This window comes from Acanthopagrus latus, chromosome 14 (assembly GCF_904848185.1).
Source record: "Acanthopagrus latus isolate v.2019 chromosome 14, fAcaLat1.1, whole genome shotgun sequence".
Taxonomy (NCBI): Eukaryota; Metazoa; Chordata; class Actinopteri; order Spariformes; family Sparidae; genus Acanthopagrus; species Acanthopagrus latus.
In genome coordinates, this window is record NC_051052.1 from 1,031,917 (window position 1) to 1,047,975 (window position 16,059).

Below are 16,059 nucleotides of genomic sequence, written 5' to 3' on the forward strand. Positions count from 1 at the left end.
GACATTATGGGAAAGTTTTTTTTTGTTGTTGTTGTTTTAAAGAAAGTCCTGTTATTCCAGGTCCACATCAGCGCTGCCTGGCAGCGTAAAGGCAGGACACATTATCCACGTATTATCTGTGCTGCATTCAAGAAATATGTGCAGTGAAAAATGGCAGCGCTTTCGGGAGTTTTTAGTAAATATGTTACTATCCTTTAGATTTATGGTAAGACTGCCAATTTTATTCATCCTTGTTTTTGACAAATTGTGTTTAGTCCATACATTTGGCATGGCGAACAGCTCTCAATACTACAATAACCATGAAAACATGAAGCCATAGTTGCTGAATGCACCCTGTATTTGAAAGTGAATAGATTAAAGAAGATGTCTGCAGCTTTCTCAACATTTTAATAATAGTTTCCACCCACCGTTAGAATCTGGGGCGCCCAGAATCGCCCATCCCTCCTGGGAACTCTAAAGAACGATGGCAAAATTGCCACTTTGAATGCGACACAGCGCTGTTCCGGAAGATGACAGCGCGAGAAGGTGTGTTTCCGGAAGACGTGGCTGTTGCTGCAGTGGCAGCTGTCATCTGAATTGTTCTCAAAGGATTGCAAGAACAGCTACTCTAATATATAGTCTATTCCTATCTCGTCTTCACCCATTTATTCGGCGTCAAGATGATTTCGCTAACGGACTCCCAAAGTAAGGTCTTTGCGTCTTCTCTATCAAAGCCGGCTTTATCTGCTGCAGTTGGCTAACTAGCAGTTAGCTGTCAGTGCTATGCAATGTAACTGTGGCCCATAGAGTTAACAGCTAACCCTTACTACACATTGTGCGGCCCCTGACAGCCCAAAGAATTGAAAGTAAAATAAATGATTGTCGTGATCCCGTATCTCAGCAGTTTTGACTATATTCAAACAGAGAGTGAGCAGCGGAGCTCCTGTTGACATACTTTTATTCTGGTTCTTATTAGAGATGTTGACGTCTATGTGTTTACTTATTATATGTATAGTAGATCATACCTGCATTGTAAATTTAAAATACTAAAGCTATTCAGTAAAGTTTGACTTTCTTCATCATAATGTTCTCAAGAAGGTCAATGTGTGTCACTGTGTGCTGTATTTGTCAGAAGAGTATTTACCTGAGTTAGATGAAACAAATAGTGGCCTTGTCCGCGAACACCTGGGAAACGGTGAGACATGACGTCATCACCTGGCTTCCTCTGTAGCACCTGTCTGTCGCTGCGTTTAATGCGTTTGATTTAGAATAAGGCAAGTGTCACTTTCTAGGTGATTTCTATGTGAGTTTCAGTGTTAAACAGTCAATTGTATGCTAGAACCTTATGCTGGCTCTAAACTGTGGCTGATCTACATTTTGTCAACTGTCTATGGAATCATTTGACCATTCTGTGGTATGTGTGTGTCCTGCAGAGATTGGAATGGGATTAACAGGCTTTGGCGTGTTTTTCCTCTTCTTCGGGATGATCCTGTTCTTTGACAAAGCTCTCCTGGCTATTGGAAATGTGAGTGTTTCTGTTTCCTTGACCAGATATCATCTGTGATGCTGTGACTCAGGTGCAGCTCTCTGTCCTCCACATCAACTGGTCTGACAATGATACACATTTTAATTATTTACTATCATATGTGTTCTAAATTACGTAATGTTTTTTATGTAATACATTATTAACACACATTAAAAAATACCGCAGCTGTATGTTGAGAAGCGTCTGTCCTCCCGCCCATCCTTCCGACTCTTTGTCGCATTTCTGTCCGACAAACACAAACACTTGGTAAAACTTTAACTTACCAAGTGTGTGTGATGAAAAAACATCTCCGTTACGGTCAGCCCTCCTGACTGAGACTTCTGTGAACTTTGCCCCAGCAACCTGTTTACTGATGGCAATTATGTAATTATGTAATTTAGAGCGAAAAGCATAACTTTGTCACAGGATGTTTGGTGGGTCAGGATCTCAGTCACGACACATTAAAACCAGCATCTATATGATTATAACTTATCCGCAGGTTTAGATTGACAGGAGGACGCCAGGGAAACACCTTAAAAACACACACATGTCATCATCATGATGTGTACTGTCACATCATGACGACTGTACTGTTTACGAGCCTCTGCAATGCTTTCTGTGTGAATTACACAGCGGTTCGTCTTTACTCCAGCAGTGCTTCTCTCTGTGTGAACGACCAACAGCGGAGAATTGGCGAAGCACCCACTGTGGTGTTAATGCTGCGTCGCTGTGTGAAAGGGGCTTCTTATAGCTCATAGGGCTGGACCTAGAAGTTGTGTCGTGGTTCTGCCTTCTAACACCGTGAGACGGGTTCAGTGTTGCAATTTCAGTTCGATATGTGTATTGTTACAGCCATACTGAGATGTCTTTAAGTCCCTAGTTTGGGTCAAAATCTAAATTCTCTGTATCCTACATTTGTTGATGAAAATGTATAATGCACAGTCTCGGTGTTAGACCCTCTATGCCATCATCATACTTCATACCCCCACTTTGTAATGCAGACTTCCAATCTGAATGCTCTTATCCCAAGGTGAGGTAAAACCGATGACTTCACAATAACATCATTCTGGGACACTTCAAAGCTCCTCCAGAGCCACAGAAGAAATTATACAACTCTTAAATTTGGCTTTGAAAACAAATATATTCTTCCAAGTGATGCATACAAAGACAAAACTTAGCAGTGCTTTTCCAATGTTATTGGTTCTATCCAGTTGTTTAAGAATTCACAGCAATTTGTTGTTTCATCTGTTGAGCTTTTAGGTATCTGTTGCTCAGTCTTCCACCAACTAAATTCAGTTGCAGTCAATAGCAATATTTTATGGTCAGCACTGATAAAGTTTACAGGAGTGATGTGACTTTAAAATTCATTAGACCGTCGTCCTGTTCACACTACATAACCTTCTGTCTTGTAATCTGGAGCCTTGCAGTCTTGTTTACACACTACATGACTGATCAAGTCAAGTCAAGTTTATTTGTATCCTCCCACATCTGTTGTTTGACAAGGGCAAACTATTGCAATTGCAGTAAAAGTGCAAAATGACATTGAAAATCGGTGGTAAAAAGAAAGTGCACACAAAAACAAACTGTTTTTAACCTGGATTTAAAAATCTTAACAGAGCAACAGCAGGTCACACATTGCAAGATTACAAACACAAAATGCAGTCCAAGTTGTTTATGTGCTGACTCGCTATCAAAATAAAAGGAAGATTTGCCAATCTGCCTCTGATTATGGGTATTTTGTTGGCTATCCCCAAGTACCCTCAGAGGGTTACAGGACTAAAATCCTGTAGTGTTAAGTTAGCCTTTGTTAAAACTGTCTAACCCTACTGGGGCAGTTTTTAAGGTTGTAAAGTATCTGTACTTTTCAATTCCACATATAAATATTATCTACTAATAATATAATACTTATTATACAATTGATAGTATTGAGAGTACCAAAGCTTTAAAAAAACAGCAGATGTGCAATAAGATTTTCAGCCCAAGCCTGCAGAGATATCACCATTAATATTAATCAGACTACACTTACTTACATTATTTTGTGTTCCTGTGACTTTTTTTATTAACTTTTTGCCATGGTATCAAATAAACCTTTTTCATACTAGTATTTGTATTTCATTTGAAATGCTAGTAGTATTAAATCAAAGTATGCCCCTCATCCTAACCAACCAGTGCTTACTTGCAGTTTGATTGGACACAGAAGATGCAGCAGAAAAAAAGGCCTAAAACTCAGAATAGATTCTTCAGTCAAGTTATAGGAACAGGTGTCTGTGTGTGTCTGTCACATTGGACCGCCTACTTTTTTTTGCTGTAGATCTTATTTGTCGCTGGACTTGCCTTTGTCATCGGGCTGGAGAGGACCTTCCGCTTCTTCTTCCAGAAGCACAAGATGAAGGCCACCAGTTTCTTCCTTGGAGGTGTGTTTGTGGTGCTGATTGGCTGGCCCATCATTGGAGTTGTGCTGGAGATCTACGGCTTTTTCCTCTTGTTCAGGTAAGAGAAAACAACAACTAAAATGGCAAAATGTGAGATACTGTCATCTGGTTTTCAGAATCTGCAGGGGTTTGTTGTTGTTGTCTTGATTCGAAAGACATGACCGAGGGTGCGTCCCTGTTTAGGGGCTCTATCCACGAAAGTCAACAGAACTGCAACAAATCTATCAAATCACATAAACTAGGCTTATCCCCTTTCACAGCTCTCCCAAATGCAATCCAGACTTTTCTTTGCCAAATTTGCTGCAGTCAGTTGAATCCATTATATGGGTATAGGTTCAGTCGAGCCTTCAGGTCCAGAGAGTCTTCATGCTCACTGGATCCACTCCCTTATTTGAGATGCAGCTAGAGATATGATTGAGGCTGGTTTATAGGGGTGTCACGATTGTCCAAAAATACGATTCCATTTAACTTTTGATTTTAAAGGCCCCCACACACCACCCAGACTGAAACCAACAGCCAACTGCCTTCATCCAACCACTCTGTTGCCTCTTGTTTGACCCGTTCGTCAGAAAAGTTGCATTGCACACACCGCTTCAACGTGCTGCCAGCCCCACAGTAGCGTGCACATTCTGCGCTTGCGCGAGATGCAATAAGCGGGTGGCACTACATGAAAACAGGAAATGATGAAACAGAGTGCATAACACAGCGCACACAGTATTCCACCCCTCCCAAACACTGCGCTTATTTGCTAGCACACCACCAATCAGAATGGTCATACAGCTGACACACAATCAGAGAATCCAGTGGCTCAGACGTCCGACAGCCAACCTCCTCAGACTTCGCATGTTGAATCAGAGCAGACAACATCTGTACGGCTCCAAAAGTTTCCAACGCAGCTGAACACACCGAACAGATTTGTTCCTGAACTCGTCTGAGTTTCCCCAAACGCTTCAGACGTCCACACGGTTGGGCCGGTGTGTTCCCGAATTAAGAGTCTTGTGATATTTACTCACCAAATTGAAATTATACCCACATTGGTGGCTTGGTTGACTCTGTTTCAGACTCAGATGTATTCCTACTACTACATTTACAGTCATTGTAGAAAGTGTGTACTAGAGAAAGTGAGACACACTATGTATCTGGGACTTATGAACTGACAGCAGATACTTCAGTGCAAACTGCCTGAGCTCACCACAGTGTCAACAACAGGGAAATAAGCCACATTAAAACCACATTAAAATCACATAGACAGAATGGTTGTAAATGATCTCAAGCTATACTGTGTGTTCAACCTCACTAACAATTTATTGATCAATAGAAATGACTTTAGACCAAAGTCTTGTCTTTGATAAGTCCTGCAAAGAGGGAGACGTCTCTGATCTCTAACTCTGATTGTCCTTTGCCGCGGTCACTTGCTCGTCTTCCCGCACACAGTATAGGGTCTGCAAGTGCAGCTGGTAAGGTGCATTGCAGTTGTCAATGCTGCATTCCACCATTCCAGTTTGGTTGTCAAAATTGAAGGCTCATTTCGATCAGTTTTCAAAATCATGTCACCCCTGCTGCTTTGGTTGAATTACCCTGAATTTGATAATCTAACTTTTCTCTGTCACCCCCCCTACTCTCATCACATCTAGGGGTTTCTTCCCAGTTGTAGTTGGCTTTATTCGAAGAATACCTGTCCTTGGCTCAATCCTCAACCTGCCCTTCATCAGTGCAGTAAGTATTAGCCCGCACTGCAGCAAGCCTGCAGCTCTGACTTGTTTATACGTAGCATGGCTCTTTTTCTTGTTTATTAATCACCCGTTTCAAACACCACAACCACATCAGATGACAGGTCACAGTCGGTTAAATAAAACAGTGCTTGTAGTTGCCCAGGTTTAGTAATCCATTTGGATTTGCCTGTAAAGGTATATGAATTCGAATGACTCAGTCTGAATACACTTGGCAAACGTGTTGTGGAATTTCAGCAACAAAAATGCATTTTTAGAAATGAAACAATGTCAGGGTCACCTGGGTTACAGTGTTGAAAATGCATGAGGTCTCCAGTGGGGACTGTTACTGCTAAATCCAGAACTACTACTAAGAAGACACATAGCTGTGTGGCTAATGAACATGCTCACACTATGCTGCTTCAGGTGAATGTCTCTGTCTTTGTGTTTTTTATTAAAGCCTTCGTAAGGCTCTGAGGACAATCAGCAGTCGTGGTCAGTCACTGCCGATTTTCCCTTGCATGCTAACATATTTAACACGCTTTATAATATTCAGAAAACAAGCGCCTCATGATAGAAGAGAAATAGATATTTTTTATTCAGGGACCTGGTAAGCCTCCTTTAGATTTGTTATGTTAATCATTTATTTGACTTTAAAGGTACATGCTACAGGTAAATATGATGATGATGATGTAATGATGATACATAATTTAATCAACAAGATTCAAATGCAACGATGAAGTGCACATTATCCATTTTCAACATCTTTATTACTTTATTAAGAGTTACACACAAAATTCCTCAGCGTGTGTATAAGTAGTGCCTGCAAAAGCCTGCAGTTCCCATCCAGTTAGTTAAAACTGAGGAAGTGACCACTGGATGAGACCACTGTAACCAGTAAATAGATGTATCACACAACAAAAGACTCATTTATACGAACTCTGTTCAGAATGTATGGCTTAAAAAATATCAGATAACGAAGAGGGCTCGGTTCAATGACAACAACAAAAGACAAACATCATAGTCAACAATTGATAATACTATAATGACAGCTCTCTTATGGTAGTGCTTGCTTGGCTACTCCTGTCGTTCCCATGACCCTCACCTTGTAAGGTCTCTCTGGGGTATTCCTCAAAGCCTTTCAAGGTAGTTTGTATTATGCAAAATGCAAAGTTCACAAAGTTGAAGACAAACGAAGCTTGATGCATTTTTACTTCTCTGCCTTGAATGAGAAGAAAGAGCAGCATTAGTAAGGACAAAGCAGTAAATCAAAGAAATAAAACGTTCTTATCTGAGATTATTTCATAGCTGTTACATTCTAAAGCACAAATAAACATGGCCACATCTCTGCACAACCATTTGGATATGACTGTGCCGCTGGAGAAACACACTTCATTCAGTCTGCTGTTTGCCTCTCTACTCTGTGTGGGTGTAGCTCAACCCCACCCTCAGTCAAACACAGACAGACCTGTAGCACTTTATACATCCATGACAGACCGGGAGCAGAGGAAAGAGATGGAGACAGCAATGTAGCCAGGTCACCACATTTTTATAGACAGTACATCCTTATTTCCATCCACGTTGGTTTCATGTTTCAACACAGCGAAGTACCAAAGAACTAAAACAAAACAATCTAGCAGGATCCCTGTAGATCAACACTATCGCACACTTCAGTGGGTCTAAGGTGATGATTGACAGCGATTTGTATGAGTTTATACACATTGGGGTTTTTGGGGGGAAAACCTGCAATATTTGCAGTGTGTCTTCTGAAATTCCATGTTTGCTTGTTTTTTGAAAGAATAAAATTGAGAAATTTCCAAATGTAAACCTAAACTGAAAAGTAAGGTTTTCAACTTGTGTACAAATTTAAAACGAAATCCTCTCTAAATAATTTCCATGTGATATAACAAAACAAGCAAGCATGACACCAAGTTATTCTGCTTGTCCTGTTTACCTGTGGTGTGTCCCCTTAAGTATGCATGCTTACCATCACAAGATGCAGAGAGTGGGGAAATCCAGGCATCAGTTTAAATCACACTAATATTTTGCATCTGATGGACAGTTCACATGTCCCTGTCATAACATGCTTTATACATAGGAAAAGCAACGCAGCAAATCAACCAGATGACACTTAACATGGTTTCTCCCTTTTCTTTCAGTATGTGGACAAAGTGGGCGAGAGCAACACCATGGTATAACAGTGACTTTTTGTACCCAGAGGAGGCTGTTTGAGTGCAGCAGGTTTTTTATAGCAACACAAAATCCCATCAGGCTGATTGAAAGCAGCAAACGTATATGTTCAGATTCCTCCCCCCTCCTGCAGGCAAAGACTGCTCTCTATCTGTCTGTAATGTCACTGGTCAGTGCTACCAATCAAAGGTTCATCAGAGCGTTGCACCGCCAGTCTGTTACTAAAGGGTGGAGTGACTAAGGTCACTACAAAAAATATTTCAAATGCTATTGATCCCTTCTCCATTGAGTGCATCTGGCATGAAAATGGAGGATGGAAGACTCCCTCAAAGCACCACTGACTCTGTCTACATGACTTTCTTACTCTGTGGAGGAAACAGACAAAACCACTCGCTCTCCACAAGGACGAGAAGTGGACCGACCGACAGCTTGCCATATTGTCACATTTCTGTGCCTGTGCTTTAACTTTATTTTGGAAGAGAGCTTTTAAGTCCAGCATTTTGTCTCTTTACAGTTATTCTGTGTCATTTTGATCTTTTTTGTCTTGCATCTCTTTGAATACCAAGTGTGGCTGATGTAATATTTTCCCTATGTAATTTCTGTTTACGGTTGACTAAATGAGAACCTAAGTATAAATTATTTTTCAAACAACCATTGCTTCACTTTATGAAAGTGAGTTGCTACTATTACTACATACTACTATTATAATGACAGTCTGGTCAAACCAGGAAGGGGCGACATCTAATTCACAATAACGCATTTATCGAGTTCATCCAGGTGGTGCTGGAAGCTTGATAGTGTTTGTCTACTTGCAAGACTAGCATCAAACACACTAGCCAGCCAGGAAGTGGATAATGTGATGCTGCTAACAAGCTATGGTGGCTTCCTCTGATCTGGACTGTCCAGCTCGCCGCTCCCGCAAAGTTCAACCCTAACTGTTGAAAAGATTTGCTGCCATGTAAAAGCTGACCAAATTTAAACTCCGAACTTCAGCTGTTGTCAGTGCTGGTGTGACCATGCCTGCCTTGCGGTTTCCCACTAGCATATCATCAGTTTTTGGACTTCTGATCTTCTGGGAAGCAATTTGCTCCTTATTGCTAGTCTGTCACAAGGAACTTTTTGTTGACACAGTAGCAGCCTGTTTTATGCAAGAAGAAGTTTCTCACCAAAGCAATTAAACTTAAGAGCATGGAAACGTTTTCAAAACTTAATGTTCCTTTGTAATGGATTCTATGAGCAGCGTGGTTTAATTCTCTGCACGTTGATTTTCATAGCTTACTGGAAGGTGCAAAACCAAAAAAACATAAAGTTTGCTTTGGAAAATGCTTGGTGATATAAAGTATACACCATTTGTTTTTAAAGCATATTTCTGGTCCACTTGAACTTGGGTGTTAAAGCCAAAACTACCAAACTAAGTTTGGTTCTTACAGTTGTAATAAACTTCCCTTATGATAGACTCAAACATGTTGAACACTAGTATGATCAGAAAAACCTCACTGGAAGAATTCTGACAGCTTTTCTAAAGTTTTTGTGTAAACAAATCAACTCTTTTCACTCTACATGCGTCTCTCCTCAGCCTTGTGTTCATCCAGTGTCCTATAACTCTCTGTTTAACTTGAGAGAGACATGTCTTCATCACCCACATCAGCCCCACATCAGGCCCACATCCCAGGAAGTGAGTTCTTCAGCTGTGCAGAGCATCCAGAAAACTGAAGTTACCCGTGAAATGACAATGTTTTCTTGTATGGCACTTTTGTAAATATACTATGGAATTTAGCCGTGTATCTGCCATCCATGGTGTTTCTAGTCATGTATGTGTGTGTTGTTGTTGTCTCTTTACATACACTGTAAATCAGATTTTCATATTCATATTTGATAAAGTTCAAGTAGTGAACTTTTAGAGAGACTGTGCAGTAAAGAATAGGTGCAGGTGATGTGAGCCCAGTCATGGCCATGACCATCGGTTGGAAACTTGAAGCCTGAAACTTCTTCATGAAGAAATCTGCAGTGAATGTTAACAGTGCCTCAAGGGTTAACCTGATGATTCCGGTCATTGTTTTCTAGTGCCAGTTTTATGCTTACATTTTATAATGACCATCATTAACGAATGGTAAGTGTGTAGTTAATAAACATTAGTTAACAAACAATCCATCATCTGTAACTGCTTTATCCCTTGATGGGGTCGCAGGGGTTTGTGCTGGAGCCAGTCCCAGCTGTCTCTGGGTGAGGGCAGGGTGCTCCCTGGACAAGTCTCCAGCTCATCACAGGGCCCTCACTGATGGCAGAGGCCGCCATGCCAACTGCGCATCAGGAGCAATGTGGGGTTGTCAGGGACACTTTGACATGCAGCTCAGCTCAGCTCAGCTCAGTGCGGAGTTGGGATTTGAACCGGCTCTGCCTGCTGAGCTACAGCATTTTGCTCCTGGAAAATAAGTTCCCAGGACATCATTGTCTGAAGCGAGAGCGGTGGCAGGGTCTGCAGAGTTACTTTATTTAGTTGGTCAGCCAGTGAAGATCTTTCTCTGCTCATTAAAGTGTCTTCCCCAAAACTACAGAGAGCTCCTTTGACTAACTTTAGCTTTAGCATTGATTAATGATGGTTATTATAAAGTGTTACCAGATTCACTTTATAATCGCAATAATTAGGCAATCAAAAGAGAATATATTGTAAACTATTACTGGATTAATAACATTTTCTTGTTCCAGCTTCTTTAATGTGAGGATCTTTCTCATATATGACAGTAAATGTAAAGTCTCTGGGTTTATCACTGATAGTTGGACAAGACCCAGTTTGAAGATGTCCTTTTGGACTCTCACAAGTTCTTATAAGCATTTTCACTATGTTGACATTTTATTGATCGAGTGATTTATTGATTAATTCAAGTAATCAGCAGGTTAATTGATAATGAAAACAACTGTTAATTGTAGCTCTAATTCTCTTCATAATATGGGATAGATGGTTGAGACGTTTACAAGTGGATAGTCATCAACTCAAGACTGCTGTAGATTGCAGAGTTGGTGAGGGTCAAGAGCTTTGCATTGACCGCCATACAACAATTACATTTAATGTTAGTTGCCTTGTTAGATTCTGTGAGGCATACTCTATATGTTTTTGTATTTTCAGGACATTTCATATGCAGTGCCATGATGCACATGCATACTGGAGCTCAGACTCAGATGTCAGTAGGGTGGCTGGGTGGTTACAGCCCTCTTTGCATAAGAATATAATTCTGATATAAGTCAGATTGATTTTTTCAGTTTATTTTTTTTTATGCCTGAAACATTGAAATATAATGATACATGCAAAAGTGCACCACTTGAATCACTAAATACTGGACTAAGCAAAGAAATCTTGAGAAAACAAAAGCCTACTCATCATATGATGGCAGCTGCCTATGACCAGCACTGACACACCATGAATACAAGACTGAAAGTTCAGAAGTATAACTGGATGTTGTACACATATATCCCCTCATATCTCACACCAGTGTAACAAGAAAAGCCCAAATCAAAACCAGATGCAAAAGATTCCTACTACAACGTAAAGCATGATTTGAAAGTAAAGTTACCAACCACTTCTATATGTTCTGATACAGAAATTCAACTTTTGTATGTCAGGCTAATGTTGAGAGTGACAGATCATTAGATTAACAACTGGTAAACACTAGCTTAAATACAGTCTCAGTGTGGTTCAGTAGATGTTGGAGCTCTGATCCCAGACCGGCTCAGTGGATGGACTTGGCTCCGTGCCCGGCGGAGGATGATGTCACTGTACATCACACATTATGAAGTGCGGCCTCTTGATTCATCACATCCAACTCTCATCTCTCTGTGTTTGGCTCCAGTGAGCAAGGTGCAAACACATCAATAGTCCCTGTGAGGGGGAATCTTAGCGCTCATATCGACCGTGACAACATCCCCCAGAGCCAGTGCGCAATTTACAACAAGGCCTGCAGCCGCTCCGTGACTGATTTGGAACAAGTCCAGCGCGGAGCTGAGGGTGCTTATGACAGTTGTGTTAATTCAGAAATATGTACGGTACACCACTGCTCTCAATGAAAGCAGCAGAATTGATCGGCGACTCCGTCCATTCACCCTCCTGACCGCCCCCGTTTCATCAAATTGGCGTGACCTATCGCTGCTGTCGTCACGGGGCAGCGCGGCGCAAACAGCGCGTATAAATACAGGACGGACCTCACCGCCGGAACCAACCTGGAGCTCTGACTCTCCTCCTCCGCTGGACTCCGGACCCACAGGACCCCTGGCAGCATGAAGGTGAGGAGGACGCACCAAAACTTCCTGTTGGGCTCGGGGGAGAAATCTGCCCATGGAGGGATTTCTTTCCCTTTTCCGGCTTTTTTTGTATGCTTGTAAATATTGTACCCAGGACATTTCTGCGGTCCTGCAGGACACACACACTGTCCTGCAGGACACACACACTGTCCTGCAGGACCGCTTTAAAGGGCGCCTGGTGTAAATATTTCAAAGGAGGAGTCGATAATTGCAGCCCAAGATTTTCTCCTATTTTACGCTTCTTGAAATTACTTACAATACACGTTTTTTTCTAATCAAAGTTCGTAGCCACAGTTCATTCGTGACATACTACTTTGCACCAAACTTTTAAGTTTCTCCGTGAATGTGAGGCTGTGATGATGATGTGCGTAAACTTGTGGTAACGCGATGGTTACGCAGAGAGTGTTGCTCTCAGAAGAACGCGGCTGTGTGACATGTTGTGGGTTTAACTGCCTCTGTGTCCCGCAGGGTTTCAGGACCGTCACATTAACTTATGTACTCGCCCTTTTGCTACTGTCGTCGTTTATCTCACAGTCGTGGAGCGCACCCAAGGTAACGCTGCTTCTTTTCTCTTTGTTAAACTCATGACTGTGAGCTCAGAGCTCAGACTGTGGCTGACAGTCGGCAGCAGGAGTTCAGGTAACGGCAGCTGTGTTTGTTTCTTCATTAAAGGGCTCTTTCCAGCGCAGGAACTGGACCCCGCAGGCGATGCTGTACCTCAAGGGAACTCGTATGTATTAACCTGCTGATCCCATGTGCTCCATATTCAATTGATAAATATGGCATGATGAAATGAATATTCATATGAATCTTTACAGACGCAGTGTGTCATTTAATAATGACATTTTTTTTCAAGATGAAGACTAACCGAAGTCTTTAAAGCTGAGTTTCAGTGTGGCAGCAGCCCCTGTGTCTGCCAGTCAAGACACACAAGGCACAGTTTAAGTTTTTTCTGATTTGTGTGATGAAAAACATCATGTTCATTGTGCAACATGAACAGCTGTAACTGAATTAAAACGACTCTTTTATTGTGAGAAATAAACTCAGTTTGAAAGTCAGTGTTTCACTATCATGGGTATATGGCATTCTATGGCACTGGATACGTGTTTATTTGTATTTAATTCATAATACCATACATATTTACTGAACACCTGAATGCTGCAGGTCTCCATATTTACTACAAGGAGACAAACTAATATTGCACTGAGACAAGATAACTCCTTTCTTACTTGTTTCAACACATTGACTGATCAGCTGCATGGTTCCTTTTTCTTTTATTCAAGAGGGACGCAGGTTCATCTCAGAGGACCGGAAAGAAGGAGACGTGTACGACACCTTACACTTAGGTACACCACGCACTTAACAAAACTGTCTGTGTACAAACTGTCTTTATTCCATGGGAGCAATTCATAAGAATGTTTCCAAAACAGTCAACAGATCATTTGTGTTTCTGGTGTTTCCTCCCTGTCAGAGACCCGTAGTCAGAACACAGAGAAGCTGAGCGTGGACCAGGCAGCCACCGTCCTGCTCAACTTCCTGCAGCAGGCCAGAGAGGGAGGTGAGTGCAGCAGCGGACGGAGGTTTGGTTGGAGTCAAAACTTTAAAAAAGAAAGGAAAAAATATACTCCCTGTATTATATGTTTGAAGCAATCTAGCATATTATTATCCATATTACTACTCACCTGTATGTTTATTGCAACGTCATTTTGGTCAGGGGCAGTTCCTCGTGTTGGAGGAACGGCATTTGTGGAGGGGCAGCATGAACTAAATTTGTTTGCATTCATTTCATCTGGTTTTCGTGTCACTCATTTATGCATCAAGTCAGTTATGTGATGTTGGTGTAACAGTAACTGACAACTATAACTGTTTCTGTGTGTGTGGTTCCTAAGTTCCAACAATTAGTTTAAATAAAAAGGTAGTTTATGGATTTTTGCCCAGAATGTTACTAAGGTCTCATTTCAAGTCAGTTAGGGACAATTATTGATGAGATTCACAATATCAGCACACATTTCTATGCTATGGGGCATTTCCTCTGATTGTGAAGTACTTTTTACAAATTGAAACCTAAATATTTCCCTCTGGGCCAGAAACTTTGAAGGTCTTTAATGTTCATTCCCTCTTTCTCTCATGTAGCTGATGAAAACCCAGATGAGGTGTATTTCCAGGAGCTGCCGGTGTGGAAGAGAGAATATTTCTAATACTCTTTCATACATGCTCTTTGATGGTTTTTTTGTGTAAGGTGTTTGGTTTTGCGTGAGAAAAACAGCTGTTTTGTAAATATGAATTTTCTGACTATGTTCAAAATGTGATGTTTTAATAAAAACAGTTTGAATTCCTAGCACTACTTGTCTGAGAATGTCTGAGTTTTTAAACTTCCTTAACAAATTATGAGAGGATCTACTGACTATTATAATGTCTAAGTAGGTCTCAAATAAAAAGTACTGTATTCATGATTGCAAATCACATACATCAGGCCTGCACAGCAGAGCTCATCAGCCCACATCAGTGTTGAGTCAGTAACAGAAACAAACAATAAGTGAACAATGTATACAAGCCTACAGAATCCGAAACTGTTTTAAATGTTACTATCCATGAAGCAGACTAGAGTTTTCTGCTTTTGCTTTGTCTGTCAAAACACTTTGTAAACTCTGATTTAAAGGAGCTATATAAATAATGTTAATCTGAATGTTATTTTCAATAAAAGACACGTGATCCAGTCACCCAGCACAAGCTCTGGGTGACCGGATAGACTTGTTTTCAATGGTCCCGCTAAATGCTGAATGAGACATGTCGAATCAATTCATCTGGCAAAATAATCAATTGAAACCATTTCTAATATGGACATAACATTCACTGACTTTTCAAACTAAAGCTCTACAGCACCTTTATGTGGGGGAATGCAAAGTAGGCGAGATAGTGACACAGGCAGCCAGGATCAGAATTCATTATTTTATTACGCTTTCTGACAACCAAGATTAGTTAGGGTGCAAGAATTATCTCATCACGTCAGAACAGAGAACTGTGTGGCATTTGCAGAACAACAGAAGATAACATCACACTGTTACTAAGGAAGCATGTATTAAATCTATTAGTGGGCCAAGAATGGAACCATGGGGAACACCACTGTTAGACTGAGTGTCACAACAGGAGACCAGGTTTTGTAACGTCTGCATCAGAGCTAGGATGTCATTTTCCGGTAAACTTTCTGTCATTTAGGGTTATCTTCTGCAACATGGAAGCAGAGTAAGTAACGGCAATGGAAATGGGTAATTTTATCACAGCGAGAATATGATCTTCCTCTCAAGTGTATTTCTTGGAATATGATGGTGATTAGTCTCCACCCACTTAAAGGAGAACTTCGGTCGATTTCAACATGCAGCTTCACCGCTCAAGCTACCCTTGGCTTGCCAGTACCGAAGATGTGAGCACATTTGGTCCAACCATTACAGGGCACCGTGAACAGAGAGTTAGCATTGACAGCTAACAGCATAGGGTCAGAACTTTACACTGTGTTTTAAGCTTCTTAACATGCTCCACATCTCACCCCAAAAGTCATGCAACATCAGCAGACACCTTACAACACAGCACTGTAGCGTGTATGACTCAAAAAAGAATAAAAAAGTAGTTAAAACAGTGTGTTTGTGCAAGGAGCTACATCCCGGTTTGTTGACATCCGTGTCTTCCGGTAGCTGGACCAAACTAATCAATCCGTCGAGCGTGCGCTTACTCCCTCATTGGCGGAGACAGAAACGTATTCCAGTATTTTCGTTTTTCTGTTCATAATGTACATGTCCATGTTACAGCCTGTCATGAGCCATGAGCCTTACAATAGCCTGTTAAGCCTGTTGAGCATACGCTCAACGGATTGACATAACTTTAGGGGTGAGATGTGGAGCATGTTAAGAAGCTTAAAACACAGTGTAAAGTTCTG

General features: G+C 41.2%; 2 protein-coding genes across 3 annotated transcripts; both read left to right on the top strand.

Annotated features, from left to right (window-relative positions):
- The first annotated feature begins 503 nt into the window (after window positions 1–503).
- golt1ba (golgi transport 1Ba) lies at window positions 504–8,487 on the top strand. Of its 2 annotated transcripts, none has more exons than XM_037121430.1 (5): window positions 504–684; window positions 1,413–1,504; window positions 3,816–3,994; window positions 5,571–5,652; window positions 6,106–6,129. In XM_037121430.1, exons 1-5 carry the CDS (start codon window positions 660–662, stop codon window positions 6,112–6,114), a joined length of 387 nt encoding a protein of 128 aa, XP_036977325.1. In that variant the 5' UTR covers window positions 504–659; the 3' UTR covers window positions 6,115–6,129. The 2 variants fall into 2 exon arrangements, with proteins under 2 accessions (XP_036977325.1, XP_036977324.1); XM_037121429.1 differs by lacking the exon at window positions 6,106–6,129 and adding an exon at window positions 7,805–8,487 and having other exon boundaries at window positions 510–684.
- A 3,061-nt stretch (window positions 8,488–11,548) lies between these two features.
- Window positions 11,549–14,472, top strand: spx (spexin hormone). Its single transcript, XM_037122061.1, has 6 exons — window positions 11,549–12,110; window positions 12,597–12,680; window positions 12,801–12,858; window positions 13,412–13,474; window positions 13,600–13,686; window positions 14,262–14,472. Exons 1-6 carry the CDS (start codon window positions 12,105–12,107, stop codon window positions 14,324–14,326), a joined length of 363 nt encoding a protein of 120 aa, XP_036977956.1. The 5' UTR covers window positions 11,549–12,104; the 3' UTR covers window positions 14,327–14,472.
- The last annotated feature ends 1,587 nt before the right edge of the window (window positions 14,473–16,059 follow it).

What these genes read in the sequence shown, in the direction of transcription:
- spx (XM_037122061.1), top strand. An exon ending in AGTCGTGGAGCGCACCCAAG is followed by an intron (nt 12,681 to 12,800) that starts GTAACGCTGCTT and finishes TCTTCATTAAAG; the next exon opens with GGCTCTTTCCAGCGCAGGAA. An exon ending in GCTGTACCTCAAGGGAACTC is followed by an intron (nt 12,859 to 13,411) that starts GTATGTATTAAC and finishes CTTTTATTCAAG; the next exon opens with AGGGACGCAGGTTCATCTCA.
- golt1ba (XM_037121429.1), top strand. Translation starts at nt 660, where the DNA reads ATGATTTCGCTAACGGACTCCCAAA. An exon ending in GGCTTTTTCCTCTTGTTCAG is followed by an intron (nt 3,995 to 5,570) that starts GTAAGAGAAAAC and finishes CATCACATCTAG; the next exon opens with GGGTTTCTTCCCAGTTGTAG. An exon ending in ACCTGCCCTTCATCAGTGCA is followed by an intron (nt 5,653 to 7,804) that starts GTAAGTATTAGC and finishes CTTTTCTTTCAG; the next exon opens with TATGTGGACAAAGTGGGCGA.